This window comes from Adelges cooleyi, unplaced genomic scaffold (assembly GCF_023614345.1).
Source record: "Adelges cooleyi isolate 19-005CV unplaced genomic scaffold, UGA_ACOO_1.1 ACOO_flye_CR_arks_rails_tigmint_CR_PRNA_9, whole genome shotgun sequence".
Lineage (NCBI taxonomy): Eukaryota > Metazoa > Arthropoda > Insecta > Hemiptera > Adelgidae > Adelges > Adelges cooleyi.
This window is the reverse complement of record NW_026096579.1, coordinates 12,809,757-12,824,559: the sequence shown is the minus strand read 5'-3', so window position 1 is coordinate 12,824,559 and position 14,803 is coordinate 12,809,757. Positions and strand designations below refer to the sequence as shown.

The window sequence follows — 14,803 nt, the reverse complement described above, 5'->3', positions numbered from 1 at the left end:
AGTGTACGTTATAGATAATATTTGTCTCGATCAAACGTTGGCATTTGTTTTTCCATTGATATTCTGCTTAAGTACACGCGGTTGTGAATTTCATATTTATGTGATTTTGAGCGCTTAGTAGTTAGTACACCCAGCGGCATTTGCTCGGTTATTGCATTACAGTAAATCACTGCGGTTTCCTTCCGGCACGGTGTGACGACTCTTCGCGTGTGCCTTACTGAAGAGCACACGAGTCTTTGAGTGGTAACCCAAGAGATCAGTTTACAACAAAGCGGATAACATACGTTTACCGTATACCCACAACGTTAAACGTATCATGTTATTTGCGTAGGCAAAACTTAGATAAAAATAATAAAAATACAGTACCGACAATACGGTAATAGCCTCTTATATCCGTATATTGATTTTTTAAATACATACTTTATAGGGCACGCTATAGCTATAAAAAAAAACATTATGTCGTGATCGTTTAAGTGAGCGAAAAGAAAAAATTTACATATATATATATATATTATGGCCCCAGCGCAAAAGTAAAACGAGAAACCCGTATTACTCCAAGAAAGGGATAAAAGGAAAAATATACAAAGATAAAAGATTAAACGCCGGCAGCTTGTATGTTGGATTTCAACGGTCACGGGGATCAATAATTATATTATATTATCATAAGAAACTGTTATGCGATACTGGTGTACAAAATTCATATTGTGATGGTGGACGAATTCCACCCATAAAAATGATAACCACTCGTTTCGACCCAGGTCTCGTGCGGCTCTTAGACAGATACAAATAATAGCTCTACGATAAATCATTTCGATGCCAAGGACTGTTGTATAAACTTTATATGTAGTTTAAAATTACAAAGGCGTTTATTACTAGGCCTTTGGTAGGGCTGGAGGCCTCTATATCGCCATCGTTTGCCACCGCACCGCCGTTCATCAAGTTCCCCGGGCACGTACCGGCGCCGCGTCGAACAAGGGGCTCGACACGTATTTACCTTGAAAATGGCCGAGACGGCTTCATGATTTGTTTGAGAGGGAGACATGCAAAAACATTCCAAAAGGACTACGGCCGCGTCTTATTTGTTCAAGGAAATCCAGTAACGGGCGACCTGTATTATAGCTGTTCTCATTGTGCTCGGGGTATCCCTTAAATATTTTCTTTTGAAACCGCTAGGGGATATCAATCCAGAATGCCTAAACGTCAGCTCGAAAAGTCTTCACATCCCACGCACTGTGCAAGTGTCTCATAGCTGTCTCGCTGACCGTCTCCCCGGTCGAGGAGTAACGGAATTGAATTATTCAAAAAAAAAAAAAATCCCTAGAACGCTAAAGCGACATGGCATACGCCAAGGGGTTTGAAGTCGGTATTTATTTTGACTTTGATATTGAACTGCACCACAGGACTTGCGTGTGACGTGCCCCGCGTACCTTTGACAATGTCGGATGACGTTTTAATTGCACACCCTGTGGTGCAGCTGAACGAAGAGTTCTCACGAGGGTCATCCGGCGTCGTTTATATTAGTTTTAAACGGATTTTGGAATCGTTTCACGAACGCAAACAATCGCGGCAGACGTACTCGAGCCCGTCGCCCCGATGACGTTTAACGTGGCGCCGTCCAAAGGCAAACACGCGTTTCCGGGTAACGTCCATATATAGTATTATTGTCTTCTATCTGTGTGTACATACTTACTTTGGGCACGTTAACTTCGAAATGAGAGATGCGTCGCATCGTGATCGACATTCGAATCGTACACACGTTGCCGAGTGATCGTCAGCGGACAAAGTGCAGGCCAAGGGTTTATACATTTATATATTTTTACCCTTTCCGGTTGATGGAGCAAGACAGACGGAAGCAATGCTCGAGGGTAGTGATGCGAGCGGTTGGTTTTGAACATAAACCCAATCGGTCTGGAATACTAAGCAGACCGGGACGGGCATTAAAACCCTAGGGGCGTCGTAAACATTTTTTGGGTTCCTTGGACGACAACTCGATGACCGTTTGGCAGTAAAAATGGTAAGAAGACAGCCGCCGGTGAACGGAAAGACAATAGTGAAATGTCAAACAAAAATACACCCGAAGAGAAATGTGCACCTTTGGCATGCCATTTATAGATGGCAGAAAATAATTGTATTTCCTTAAATATCTATACCTACAAAATCACGGTGATGTCGACTAAACAACGTAGATAAAACCCCAAATAAATAAATTATCGTTCTAAATAGTACTGGAAACGTCGCATCGTACTAAAAGTGTGATTTTTATTAACATAACTGTGGTAACCGTATTAGTTATAGTTATTATCATGTAAGTAATATGATAAATATTTTATCTTAATTAGGATAACTAGTTCTGAATACGATTTGTTTGTCTTTCAATTTCTCTAAAGTTGAGCGAGATGTCCTGTTTATTGTTATTATATTTTTTCAGTTTATACTAAACAACTAAATAACAAAAAAATGATATAAGTTTTAACATTAAACATTTGAGGTTTTTTTAAGTATAAAATAAATGCGTTTTAGTTCTTGTTACTACATAATACAGCTGTTGTTAACACGTAAGGTACATTTATTTTACTTTATCACTCCATTAAAAATTTTAATAATACGGAAACTTAAGAAATACCGAATTCGTTAAAACAAAAAAAAAGGCTGTAACAAAAATATGATGTACCTACTCTAATAGATTAAGTACGGATTATGATCAGATAATTATTTCATCCATACTCTACAGAAAACATTTCTTTAAAGCCCGAGTGCCCGTACATTTTTTCTTTAAAAGACACGTGTTACAAGAACAACACCTCGTAGATTCTTACATATATGTATTTTCTATTTGCTATAATAAAAGTGTCGCATATATTTTACCACTCAATAAAATCCTGAACCTAATTCGAACGTCAAATAATTTCCTCACGATTTCGAGTGGGACTTGCCCATTTGAGTTCTTTAGACATTTAATGGACGTTTCATGTCTTGTATATTACGGTAAAAAGCGTTTGAACTACGTGTGCGCAAAAAATGAATCGCTTTTGTGGAATTATACCGAGTAAAATTGCGATGCTTGTACAATTTGCATAGGTCGTATCATTTCACTCACGTATATTCGGACCGACCGATATGATATTTAAGAAGCCAAAAGTCATTGAGTACACGGTATACAAAGAGAGGAAGAGGAAAAAATCGCAATGCGACTGTTAGGTTCGGACCCGCCAATTTTTATGGGACTTTTAAAAGTACACATAAACGTGTACAATATGTACGTTTACAAACCATTTCGTATTTCTTATGTGGGAACGAAAAAACCAAACGGGGAGTGGGGGAAGGGAAGTGCTACTCAAGATGTAATCGTAAAATATAGTATACGCGTGTGTATAAAGTTGTGCACAACAATTTATTCAAAACTGCTCTATCCGTGTGGCCACATACATACATATATATATATATATATATGTATAGAAATAGACATTACACTGCACACACAGCGCAACGGCTCATACAAGGTGGCGAGCACGCATTATTCAAATTGCCAGTCAGATCACACGATAACCTTTTCTAAGTATCATGGCAAAACAATGCCAAAGCTTTTTATACGGCATAACGCTTCGCCCTCGCATCTGATTCCTCCTCTATTCATTCCTATACACGTTGTCCCTCTCTATTGCCCAAAGACACGTGACTTTCTTGCACGAATTTATCGTCTTGCTCGCTATAATATAGTGACTATATTATGATAGCAACTTTGGCCACAGATGTCCCACGTGCACGATTGCATGGGGAAAATGCCCTGCTTCCGACCTAATTCTACTCAAACGGTACCCGAGCGAATTTAAGAAAAAAATGGTTTATTTCTCTGAAATCAAGCCACATATTATTATAATGTAGTTTTCAAAGTTGTATGTTAATATTTGTTGAGTAAAAATAACGATGAAAAGGTGTACTACTTCACCTTTGACGTCGTTACATCAAGTCAATTGAACTGTAATGATTGTGAAATTTCCTAGTAATAGTAAGTTGTAAATACCTTTTTTATTTAGTAAATCATTAACACTATAAGACACACTACTCACGGACACTTGATACTACTGGTATTTTAGCTGTTACTCAAAAACTGAAATAAAAGTATTAAAAATGCTTAATAGCTAAGACCCTTATATTTTTATGTTTGTATTGAATATTATAAAACAAAAACTGATCTTCCCGATTGCAGTCATACACACAGTACACAACAATATTGGCTATCAAGAGGCTTTTGTCAAATAATTTCAATACATTTACAAATTAGCGTCTGTGGTAAAATGCAATCTCATCGAACAATCGTAACACATCTAAGTCTATCACGGCCACCCGTCAAAGAAGTTATATACTGTGATGCCAGCTGATTGTAACTACCTCGCATCTGAAGCGTAAAGCATATACCCAAGTTTTTGGTTGCTTTGCATATGAACAAGGGAGATGTTAGTTTTACCCTCAAGAGTTTTAGACGCCTTCGTCTCCGATCGATTTGCTGAACAAAGAAAACGTCACCCCTCTTTCAGCGAAAATTGCATGCCCCTTTGCCGTTCATCCGATTACTCAGTGGCAAGGTACGTATAGTGTTTTCAAAATAGTACTTACATCATCTATATAAGTATGTCGTACAACCCTAGCGTCTTGTCCGTCAAAATTTACTTAGAAACTCCGTGGCAGATTTTTCGCATAATGAAATAATCAAATTTTTGTAATCCTAGCTATAGGTCATTTCGTATATAGTGTTGCTTACGTTTGACTACAAAGGAAGCATTTTTGAAATTTCCCAAATTCCTCAAAATCATTCAACGTACCAACTCTTACTCACAATAACTAGTGTAATCTTATAAAACTACACTGCTGTGTCAAATGTTGTAATCTAAAATAATGATAGTCAGTCTGTGTATTTAGTACCTAGCCATTTTACAGTGTATTAACGTACCTGAGCGTAGTAGATCAAAAGACAATTTGATTGCCATCAAAGAAATATATATATATATATATATTGTTTCGACTTCGAAAAAAATAAAAAGAACCTTCTTAAGTTTCCAACAGTATTAAACTCGAATTTAAATAAACGACTTTATTCCGTCGGAAATGATCTCAGACCAAAATGTTAATATAAACTACTAGGTATAGCTAACTTTTTTATTTATTTTTTTTTTGTACCCAAGAACAAAAGTCGAAAGTAATACGAAAATTATGAACAGACATTTTAGAATAAGTTGTATTTGTAAAATATTTCGCCGGAAACTTGAATTTATTTTTACAGTTTGCCCGATACATTGTCGGCAATGACGTTTTAATATTATACTTATTTTACGCACCATTTGTGTGGAAATAAACTTTTAATGACAAGCTGTTGGTCGGAGTCGGTAAATTACCATAATATTACATAAGCTTAAACCGGGAAATCGGATAGCGTTAGTACCTTCAATTTTGTTGTTTGTAGTGCTATGGTTTTTTTTTTCTGCTAACTAGAATATTTTTAATAAAATCAAAATATTTACCTGGTGGCAGTTCTTCGATGGTAATGCAATGTGTTCCGCCCAATAAGGCGAGCACTGCAAAAACATAAAGCCTTTGCAGATCCATTGATGACAGACAACCTGTAAAAAATAATTAACAACATTATTGCTATAATGAAATAAATATTATGATATTAGAATGTATTATTATTATTATTATTATTATTATTATTATTATAATTTACTGAAAAACAAGTTTTCTTCATAGCCTAGATATCAAACCGTACAATTGCGAGGTTCTATTAATAATATGTATAATAAGAATAATTAGAATTCAGAAAACGTTTAATTATACAACAGGTATAGGACAAAGAAGCCTTTTGAGTTGCTTATTAAGCGGCAGTAGACAGGCCTGTTTCTGGAATGAAATTAGTCGGTAAAAAATGGAAACTAGACGTTGAACTACAAGGACAAAGTTTAAACAACAGTCAGCAGTCGAAATCATTTCAAACTATTGTCGACAAAATCGTGCACACAAAACATACATTAGATGAACTTTATTACCCAATGACGTTATTTATAAAGGATTATAAATAACAAGAAGGAGAAGTAAAACGCATTTTAAGATGCATCTCCTTCCGGCATATTGTCTTTTATTTTTGTGCTTTTTACAGCAAACAGCAGTCGTTGATCGGTGCGCGCTGTAGCCGTAATGTGGTCATAATAACGATTATAATAACAAGGGTTGGAATTTATAAATATAGATATATGTATATATATATATATACTATATACTATATACAAATATATCTATACTTGGCGTGTGTATACATCGCGGTATGTTTTAATATAACCGACGGTCGTCGGGAAATTTAAAATATGCAAAGTGGTGTTTTGTCCTGAAATTATTCTGAGGGTTCCATTGCAATAATAATCTCGCATAAGCCCTTACAGAGCTCCTTTACCATACCACTCGCGGTTAAACACCTAAAATTAATTATTTTCCGTACATCATGTGTCTTTTATCGTTATCGCTGTATCTTTTAATTTATTTGACGCGTTAAAGCTCGCGCTTTAAAATTGTTGTCTTCATTACCGTTGACGATTATAATAAAATGGTCCGTGATTAGTTTAATATTGTTATGAATAAATTGCGTTAACCGGTGACGTGATTTGAGTAGAATGTGCTACAGAAATCAGCAGCTCTGTTGGCAGATGCGAAGAACGTGGTCATATTTACATACTGCCATACGGTAATAAGCAAATTTCGAGGGCTATAATATTGACATGTTCAATGTTCATTATTTATGCATCTTCCAGGTCAATACCAAATAGTCCGTAGCACGTTATAACACGGCATAATATACCTACGGCCTTTACCGCACATTCGGATTGAATATTAATTCAGCCAGTGCATTTTGTCTTTTGATCTAATTACCTATCCACCGAGACAAGTAGAATCCCCCCATTCATTTCTACTTATCAATCATCCTACGCTCTATATAATATTATGGGCTGTTATCGTTCATAAATATGGCCGATGATCCATCATTATGACAGAAAAGCGCTTCGACTATATCCAACCAACTTGCCAATGGTATCGCAAAATTGTTTGGAACCGCGACATTGAGGGGGTTATCCGTTATTCAAAAAACAAAAAAACCAGTTGCGGGCCTACATGGCTTTTGGTTTACTTAAAAAAAATGTAATCGAGAAATAAACACAACAATTCGAAAGCGGCAAAGCAAGACCTTCGTCTCGTGACTAACCTATTGACGTTCAGGTTACAATCGTCATTATGCTCAACGCCTCGCCGCCGACAATTTATTTTGTATATTATTATACTTGTGTTTACGGGTCAAGAGCTTCAAGGCCTTTTTTTTTCACCTATCCAAACCGTGTGGCTTTTGCGAGTAATTTCTTCATGATTCGTGACTTTTCACTTGACGGCGCGGTTTCGAAAACCTATGCCACGCGATGAGCCGATGTCACTATAATATGACTGCACTTACCACCCAAGCAGAAATGTCACGATGGCGTTCTTAACCTTTAAAATGTCTAAGTGCTGACCTTTGCGTGTCAACCGACCGCGTCGTCAAAATTTACTGTCAATGGCGACCCAATGAGTTATGATATTTTGCACGTAACGCTTTTAGAGGTGAGAAAAATAAATAAACTTTTATACCTACTTGTCAAGTGGGTTAAACAGATTATGGCTTTATTTTTTTTTAACATTTGTAAAGTTTTTAATTTTATATAATACTAAACAAATGGCACAATTAATAATCAACAGTTGTATTATAATATACAAAGCCAGACTAAACCGAATTTTTTTAAATAAATCAATTATATTTTGTTCGGCAACATAATTAAACTTACAAAAAAAAAATTAATAGTCAAAAAAAATATTATGTCCCACTTTTACAAATTATTTCTGCAATTCATTGATTTTCTTAAATTAAAATTTTTCATTTAATTAAAAATCTGATGTATTTGTTGTATATTTAGTGTCTTTTAACTTTGAAAAATTATATATAAATGCGTTTTCATTAAATTATTTTCTAATTTATTGTATTTTAATTATTAAATATAATTTAAAAACACAAAGCGTAAGGGGTATCTATTAAACTTTATTATTTCATTAAAAATATTCTTGGACATGTTTTATGAACAATAGTCGTGTTATGTATATATATATTTTTTTTTTATTAAGGTCTTGAAAAATATTTGGGGTCGAGAGTTCTATTATTACATTATTTATTCTTTACGGTGTATAATTAGTAGTTAGTTTAACAGTACAGACATTTTTAATTATAATAATTAAAACAATTAACAAATGGTGATATTCTATAAGAATATTCAAACAAAATGTTTGTTCAAATAACCATCCTCCATTGAATATGGTTATTTTAGTACAATTTTAAGCCTAAGAGACTTTCTATTAAGCTTTGTCCGTTGTTCTTATTAAAACTTTAGGCAGAATAAAACAAAAATTCTCTATTCTATGGCGAAAATTATAATGTATGGGAAATGTTTTTGAAATTCATCTATTTTATTATTTTACAATACCAGCAAGAGTTAATCGAATAACGATGTAATAATATTTAAATTCAAATCATAATAAATACGATGAGAATCACGTGTAAATAATTGTTTTTATAAATATAACATATAATATTACATTTACATATATTTATAAATAAACTTAATACTAAAATTCAAACATACAATTCGAAATATTATGGACTTCTCGTGTAATTTTATCCATTATATAAATGTACATGTGTATGCGAAAAACAGTGCTTGATGTTATTATACGCATTTTAAGGGGTATAATTATATTTTTCCAGACGATGTTGACTGTTATGGTTAGTGGCTGTTATCAGTGTTGTTCCAACCCATTAACAAGCCGGTCAACAACCGGCCAGGGATTAAACGCGGGTCCACGTGTGTTGACATTATTACTATATTATTATTGTGTAAAACACGAAGGGGGGAAGGGGAATCTATACTAGTTGTCGGGCAATACAAGGTACAAGGCATGTAATGGAGATAACAGCTACCCCCGAATACTTTTTTAATATTCTTTCTTCGGATCGTGTGCGATAAACGGATCCGGGTTGGTTTGCATAAATTATGTTCTCGCCCGATGCCTATCTATATGTATATAGATACGGTTGGTTTTTAAATTCACCTTCTCTTCATAATCCTCTCCCCTTTATTATTATTATTATTATTGCGGTACACTTGCAGACCTGTTAGTGGCGTTGGGATGTCGAGCGGAACGCAGGCCGATAAAGTACTCGGGCATTCGGTGGTCATATAGCACTATATTATTACTATGGTCGTTCGTTGTTATTTGATACGGTCGAGAGTGGTGCAATATGGGGTATAAGTTTCTAGCCAACTCGGGTCCGAAATTCTGGAAAAACTAATTAACGGGAATGGCATGCGGTCTGTTTTAAGGAGTTTTGTATAGGAAATATTAAAGAAAAAAAAGGTTTTATTAAATTTCGACCATGTCAATTAAATAACCGGTTAATTTGTATAAGGATCATTTTTAGTTTAAATAATTTTTCTACGAGTAAAAGCCATTTCGGTTTATTTTAGATCAAAAAGCTAGACAAAACTAGAACGGTTAATCAGAAATAGGTACACGGAAACTTAGGATATTAAGTACACATTAAGTAGGTTACAAAATATTATTGTCTTATTTTATTTATTGGTCGTTAGCAAGATTAATACGAATTCAACTAAAGTACTTTTCAATTGAAGCCAATGCGTTTTGACTTGACAGACAGCTACTTTTGTAGTAATTTGATCTGTCTGTGCATGTATATTGAATTTTTACAATTTATGAATATACGATGTGGTGCAGAGTAGTATTATCAACTAGAGTAAGAAGAATAAAATTATATAATATACATACACATTAAACATGAATTTACATGAGTGCGTGAAAGCACACGGTGCAAGTCTTTAAAGTTGAACATACTTTCGAAACGCATTGTATTATTTATAGTGTACAAAAGACAATACAGTTTTCAAGAGAAGTATGAAAATATTCAAATATATTCATCGTAGGACGAAACTTAGTAATTATTATGAAGCAAACTGAAATATATTACAGAATTATTTCAACAACGAAGCATAACTTGAATCGCAACTTGTATAAAAATAATAATAAGATGTCGTCAAACAAGAACTGCAAATAAACAATGAATAAATTCTGTCTTTTGATTCAGTTGGCTGAATCTTAATTTTTTTTCTTGGAATTTCGAAAACACTTAAAACAAAAAGTTTATATTGTATAATATTAAAAAAAAAAACTAAAATAAGTAAGTACAAACATTGTAAGTCATTTAGTAACATACTATATCAGCTGTACCTCGAATATATTATATAGTTTATCTCAATTTTTTGAAGTATTGATAAACAACCTTTAAAGTCATGTTTTTCATAGGATTTGAGTGATATACATAGTTTTTACATTTCTATGTAACGTTTTTCATTTTTTGTTTGTTTTTAGACCTAACAACACAAGTAACAATTATCATATTTTTTTTTAATTAAAAAATATTAGCTATATAATTATAATAAGAAATTTCATTTTTATGAATTTGTAATTACTTTTATTTTTTATACTTAGATACGCATTGTTTGTCCTCGAGCCAAATGTTTTAACCTCATAAACTAAAACTGAAAACACTTTCCGCCCTTTGAGCGAAAATGAAATAAGTTTTTTAAACCTTATAATACTTAATAGAAGTTACAAAACCGGAAAAAGTTACGATACTTAAACATTTTTTAATTTTTTACGGTAGACTTAATATACCTTAACATATTTAACCGATGCTTTATAATTTTTGATGTACGCGCTGTCAGTTTTAGAGAAACGTCCGTGATAGTTTTTTTCTTTTAGTATATTGTGTTGACAATTTTAGTGGAAATTGGCAAAATAATGTGTCGAGTACAATATTATTGTGTATTGTTTAGTGTAGCAGACGAGGGTTAAGAGCAATACGGTGTCGCGTGACCTACATTACTTATAAACGTTACACTACACAGCGGATACGTTAAACAACCATTAAGAACTGTTGAAGTTTGTAGTGAAATCGTCAGTTTTTATTTAATTTGTCAAAATCGTACCGAAATACCCGACCAGTGATACCTGTGCATTACGGCCATGGCGTGTTGGGTTGTCGTTTACACGCAATAGTAGTTTAACCGCATAATACACTTTGCGAAAATATAGCTTTCCCATAATACTGTCGAATGGATTTGTTGTCCAAAAAGTGTTTGGGAAAATAAGTTTACGGCCTAAAAAAAAATGCATACTTATCTAAAATGTTTAATAAAATAAGTCATTGTATTTTATGTATCAATTCCTAAATAAATATATCACTTTATTTCCACATACCAAACCGCCGCACAGGCCATATTGAATTTATATTTTAATTCTAACATTTAGCGAAATAAAAAAATTATAATTTAAAAGTAAATGAAATACGCACTATATCGGATGAAATATAAAGAAAATACATACATTTAAGAAAAGACAGTACAGCGGGGACGGGGGGACATAGTGGGGACGGAGCATATTAGGGCGGGGAGGCCACAGGTTTTCAAAAACTATTAAAACTGATAGTGATAAATTGAATTTTAAATAAACGCTTCGATTCGAATCTGTAGATGGTAGAAATAAAATAAATCGATAAAATCTCTACTCTCCACCCTTCTTCCCATCCTAAACTTAAAACTTTGAAAATGATTATCCAAAACTGGATATCGACCAGTCTAAATGTTCGGCAAATTAATTTTAATTTAACAAGTTAATCAAATATACACGTTACCATTTAAAAACTTAAGGTCATACGGTTTTAATATATTTGGTGTGGGGTTATATTTTTAAAAGTATAAAAAAAAAATAATTGAAAAAAGTCTAATAATATATTCCAAGTTATTGACTGGGCCAATAGCTTAAAAAACGCAACCAGCATTTTTCTAAAACTATTTCATAGGGAAACATTATGGCAGCTAACAAATATTATTAACTATACGAGACGCTTATTTGCATGTAAAAAAAAAATCACTAACAAATTTCTCTGCATCAAAAATAAAAAAATCTTTTTGTATGGAATTAGTAAAACTATAGCTTAATATATTTTGTGAATAAAAAAATACCGTTCAAAAGTAAAATATGAATTGCAAATAAAAATAAATACGAAAACAAATAACCTGATGTTTAAGCAGTAACAGAAATTTAACTTTGATAACCGAATGGTAAATTGGTGGTATTTTCCAATTCTACACTTGTCGCTTGTTGTAGGCTTTGAAGTAGTAGCATCGGGAAAGGCGTGCCGCGTGACGAGAATTAAAAAAAAGTTTATAAAAATTTTAAAGAATGAAAACTTGAAATTACGTGTGTCGAATTCAAAAGTCGCGCGCGTCGCTTTTTTATTTATCTTATTTGGTTGTTTTCTCAGAGTAAATAATAAAAAAATATATATAAGAATCTTCGGGACTAGAATTGCATAAAAAATTCATCGAACGCAATAATTATTCGAGGGAAGTATTTAATCAACGGCCGGGGTATTTTCATTAGTCAACTGCCATCACTGCAGTTTTAATTATCCGGGCTTTCCGGTTCGGCCATTTTTTTTTTTGTCCACTCAATCCCTTTTTATACCGCGACCACCCTCCGTGGAAAATAATTTGATATCAACGACAACCCTCCGAAAGAAAATTCGTCGGTACACTTCAAAGGAAAATATATTCATTAACCGTTTCGGCGTCAAAGGGTATACCCGGTGGTGCAGGACGTGGTTACTTATAGAGTAACCATAATATACCTGTATAAAACGTACAAAAACCGGATGTGCTTTCTGCCGTCGATACCGCCAACGGTTGCCGATGATAGAACCCTATACCTCATGCACAAAAGAGTCCGTTTTCAATAACGATTCGCCGCGTGCCATGCTTTTAAACCTCCCTCTATAGCATATGATGTGCGGTCCATCAAGGCTAAAACAGAAGCTCGTGCACCCGGGGTAGCTGTCGGTAAACGAACCGACAACCGCGAAATCCGAAACCACCCGTCGTTGCCGCAGGATTTGATGTCCGCTCGTCTCCCTGAGAAACATTATACGCCCGAGAAACTACGGGTTATCGAAGCGATGACCACCGGGCAAAATATGGCCGAAGACGGGAAATTCAATGATATTATACTAATTGATTATTGTACACTGAGAGCGCAAAGGAAATTCGAAGATCGCCGAGGAACAGTGTTACCTATAAGATTGTACTAGGTATCGTTGAAATAACTTTGCGTGTGACGTTCAGAAAGTGTAAATCGGCCGTCTAATCACGCTAGACAACCAACAACAGTTGTCTAGCAGATTCGAGTAGACAGAAAATTAGCACAACGCCGTGGAATGCCTGTGAAATGGGATATTTATCTTGTCACTATATATACACTATTATACTCAACGTCAGATCAGAACGTCGGCATATCCAATGGAATGTCGAAAACAATGTCAGAGTAATACGGACGCATTTCTCATAATATGCCACTCCGAAATGACAAAAGACCGATCGGTTATAAGTTAAGGGTTACAGATCAAAATGTCTGCCCTTCAACCGTCAAACTGTGAAAAGCACTAAGCGGCATATAAAAACATAAAACCTATTTCTTTACTTTCTCAACGATGGCCGCTGTTTGTTTTGGCGATTAAAAAAAAATGAAGATTAAGAAGGCTCCGACTTCTTTGAACTAAGGCATGACTGTTGGAAATGCATTAACGGCTAACAAAAAGCGGCGACGGTCGGGTCAGATTAAATATTTCGGTAAGTACTCGAGTAGTCGGTAATGGTAGGTATTTTTTATTTTTTTTTTCGCCACTGTGGTTCTAATTTTCAATAATGTCCTCCATTGCGAAGAAAGTAATTTAAACTCTTCATAATGCATTTTCCGGTCAACGGTGTAATTACTTAAGCCGTCAAACAGCAACGGCAGAAGTGCGGGCGGTTTTAAAAGGGTTGTTTTGTTTACTAAAACAAGACTGTGTCCGACCTAACGGCACTACCCTCAACAGTACGCTCGCGCCCACTAGACGGATAAAGTAAAAGAAAACAATATATTATGATGTATCGGCGTTACTAAATAAACGGCATGATGGACACAGAGTTTCTTAGAAAATGTTGAGCGCAAACATCAACAATGACTCGGGACTCTCATATTTAATTCAATTTTTCAAACGCAATTTAATTTATTAACACTTAGCAGCCTAGGGAGTCGGTGTTAACGCCGAGTGAACAAATATAGTAGTTATTAAGGATAATAGTTCTGTACTTAAATCAGTACAATAATTATTATTACAATAACAGTCGACATACGCGAGTCATTTATTCGATTAAATGATATACGCGTTTATGATCGTTCAAAATAATTAATTACATACATACAACTTTGCATACCGACGTTACCACATTGTTACTAAAGACAATATTAATTATTGCATAAATTCCATTCACTCCATACAAACGATCACACTGAAATGCCATGATCATTAAATTGTGGAATTATGTACGTTGTACATATTATACAATATATAATAATAAGGTAGATGCATGTTCAGGGATAACAATGTATCCGATAGATATCCCTCACCGGAGAATGCCCTCCAGAAAATGTAATAGTGTAGTTATTAGTAAGCGGTTTCAGGGTTATGGAATGAACCATTGGAAATATTTTTATAACACTTGGGTGATATTTTTAAAACATTTAATATCCTGCCAAAATATGATATTAAAAATATTAACAAAATGTT

The 14,803-nt window shown here is 34.2% G+C and overlaps 1 protein-coding gene across 2 annotated transcripts in view; it reads right to left on the bottom strand.

Moving 5' to 3' along the window:
• LOC126846871 (semaphorin-2A) overlaps window positions 1–14,803 on the bottom strand; it is a 247,954-nt gene that overhangs the window by 119,129 nt on the left and 114,022 nt on the right. For both annotated transcript variants that reach the window (XM_050586705.1, XM_050586706.1), the window contains one exon: window positions 5,517–5,615. In XM_050586705.1, coding sequence (XP_050442662.1) covers window positions 5,517–5,601 — 85 coding nt within the window. In that variant the 5' untranslated portion in view covers window positions 5,602–5,615. The remainder of the gene's footprint in view (window positions 1–5,516; window positions 5,616–14,803) is intronic.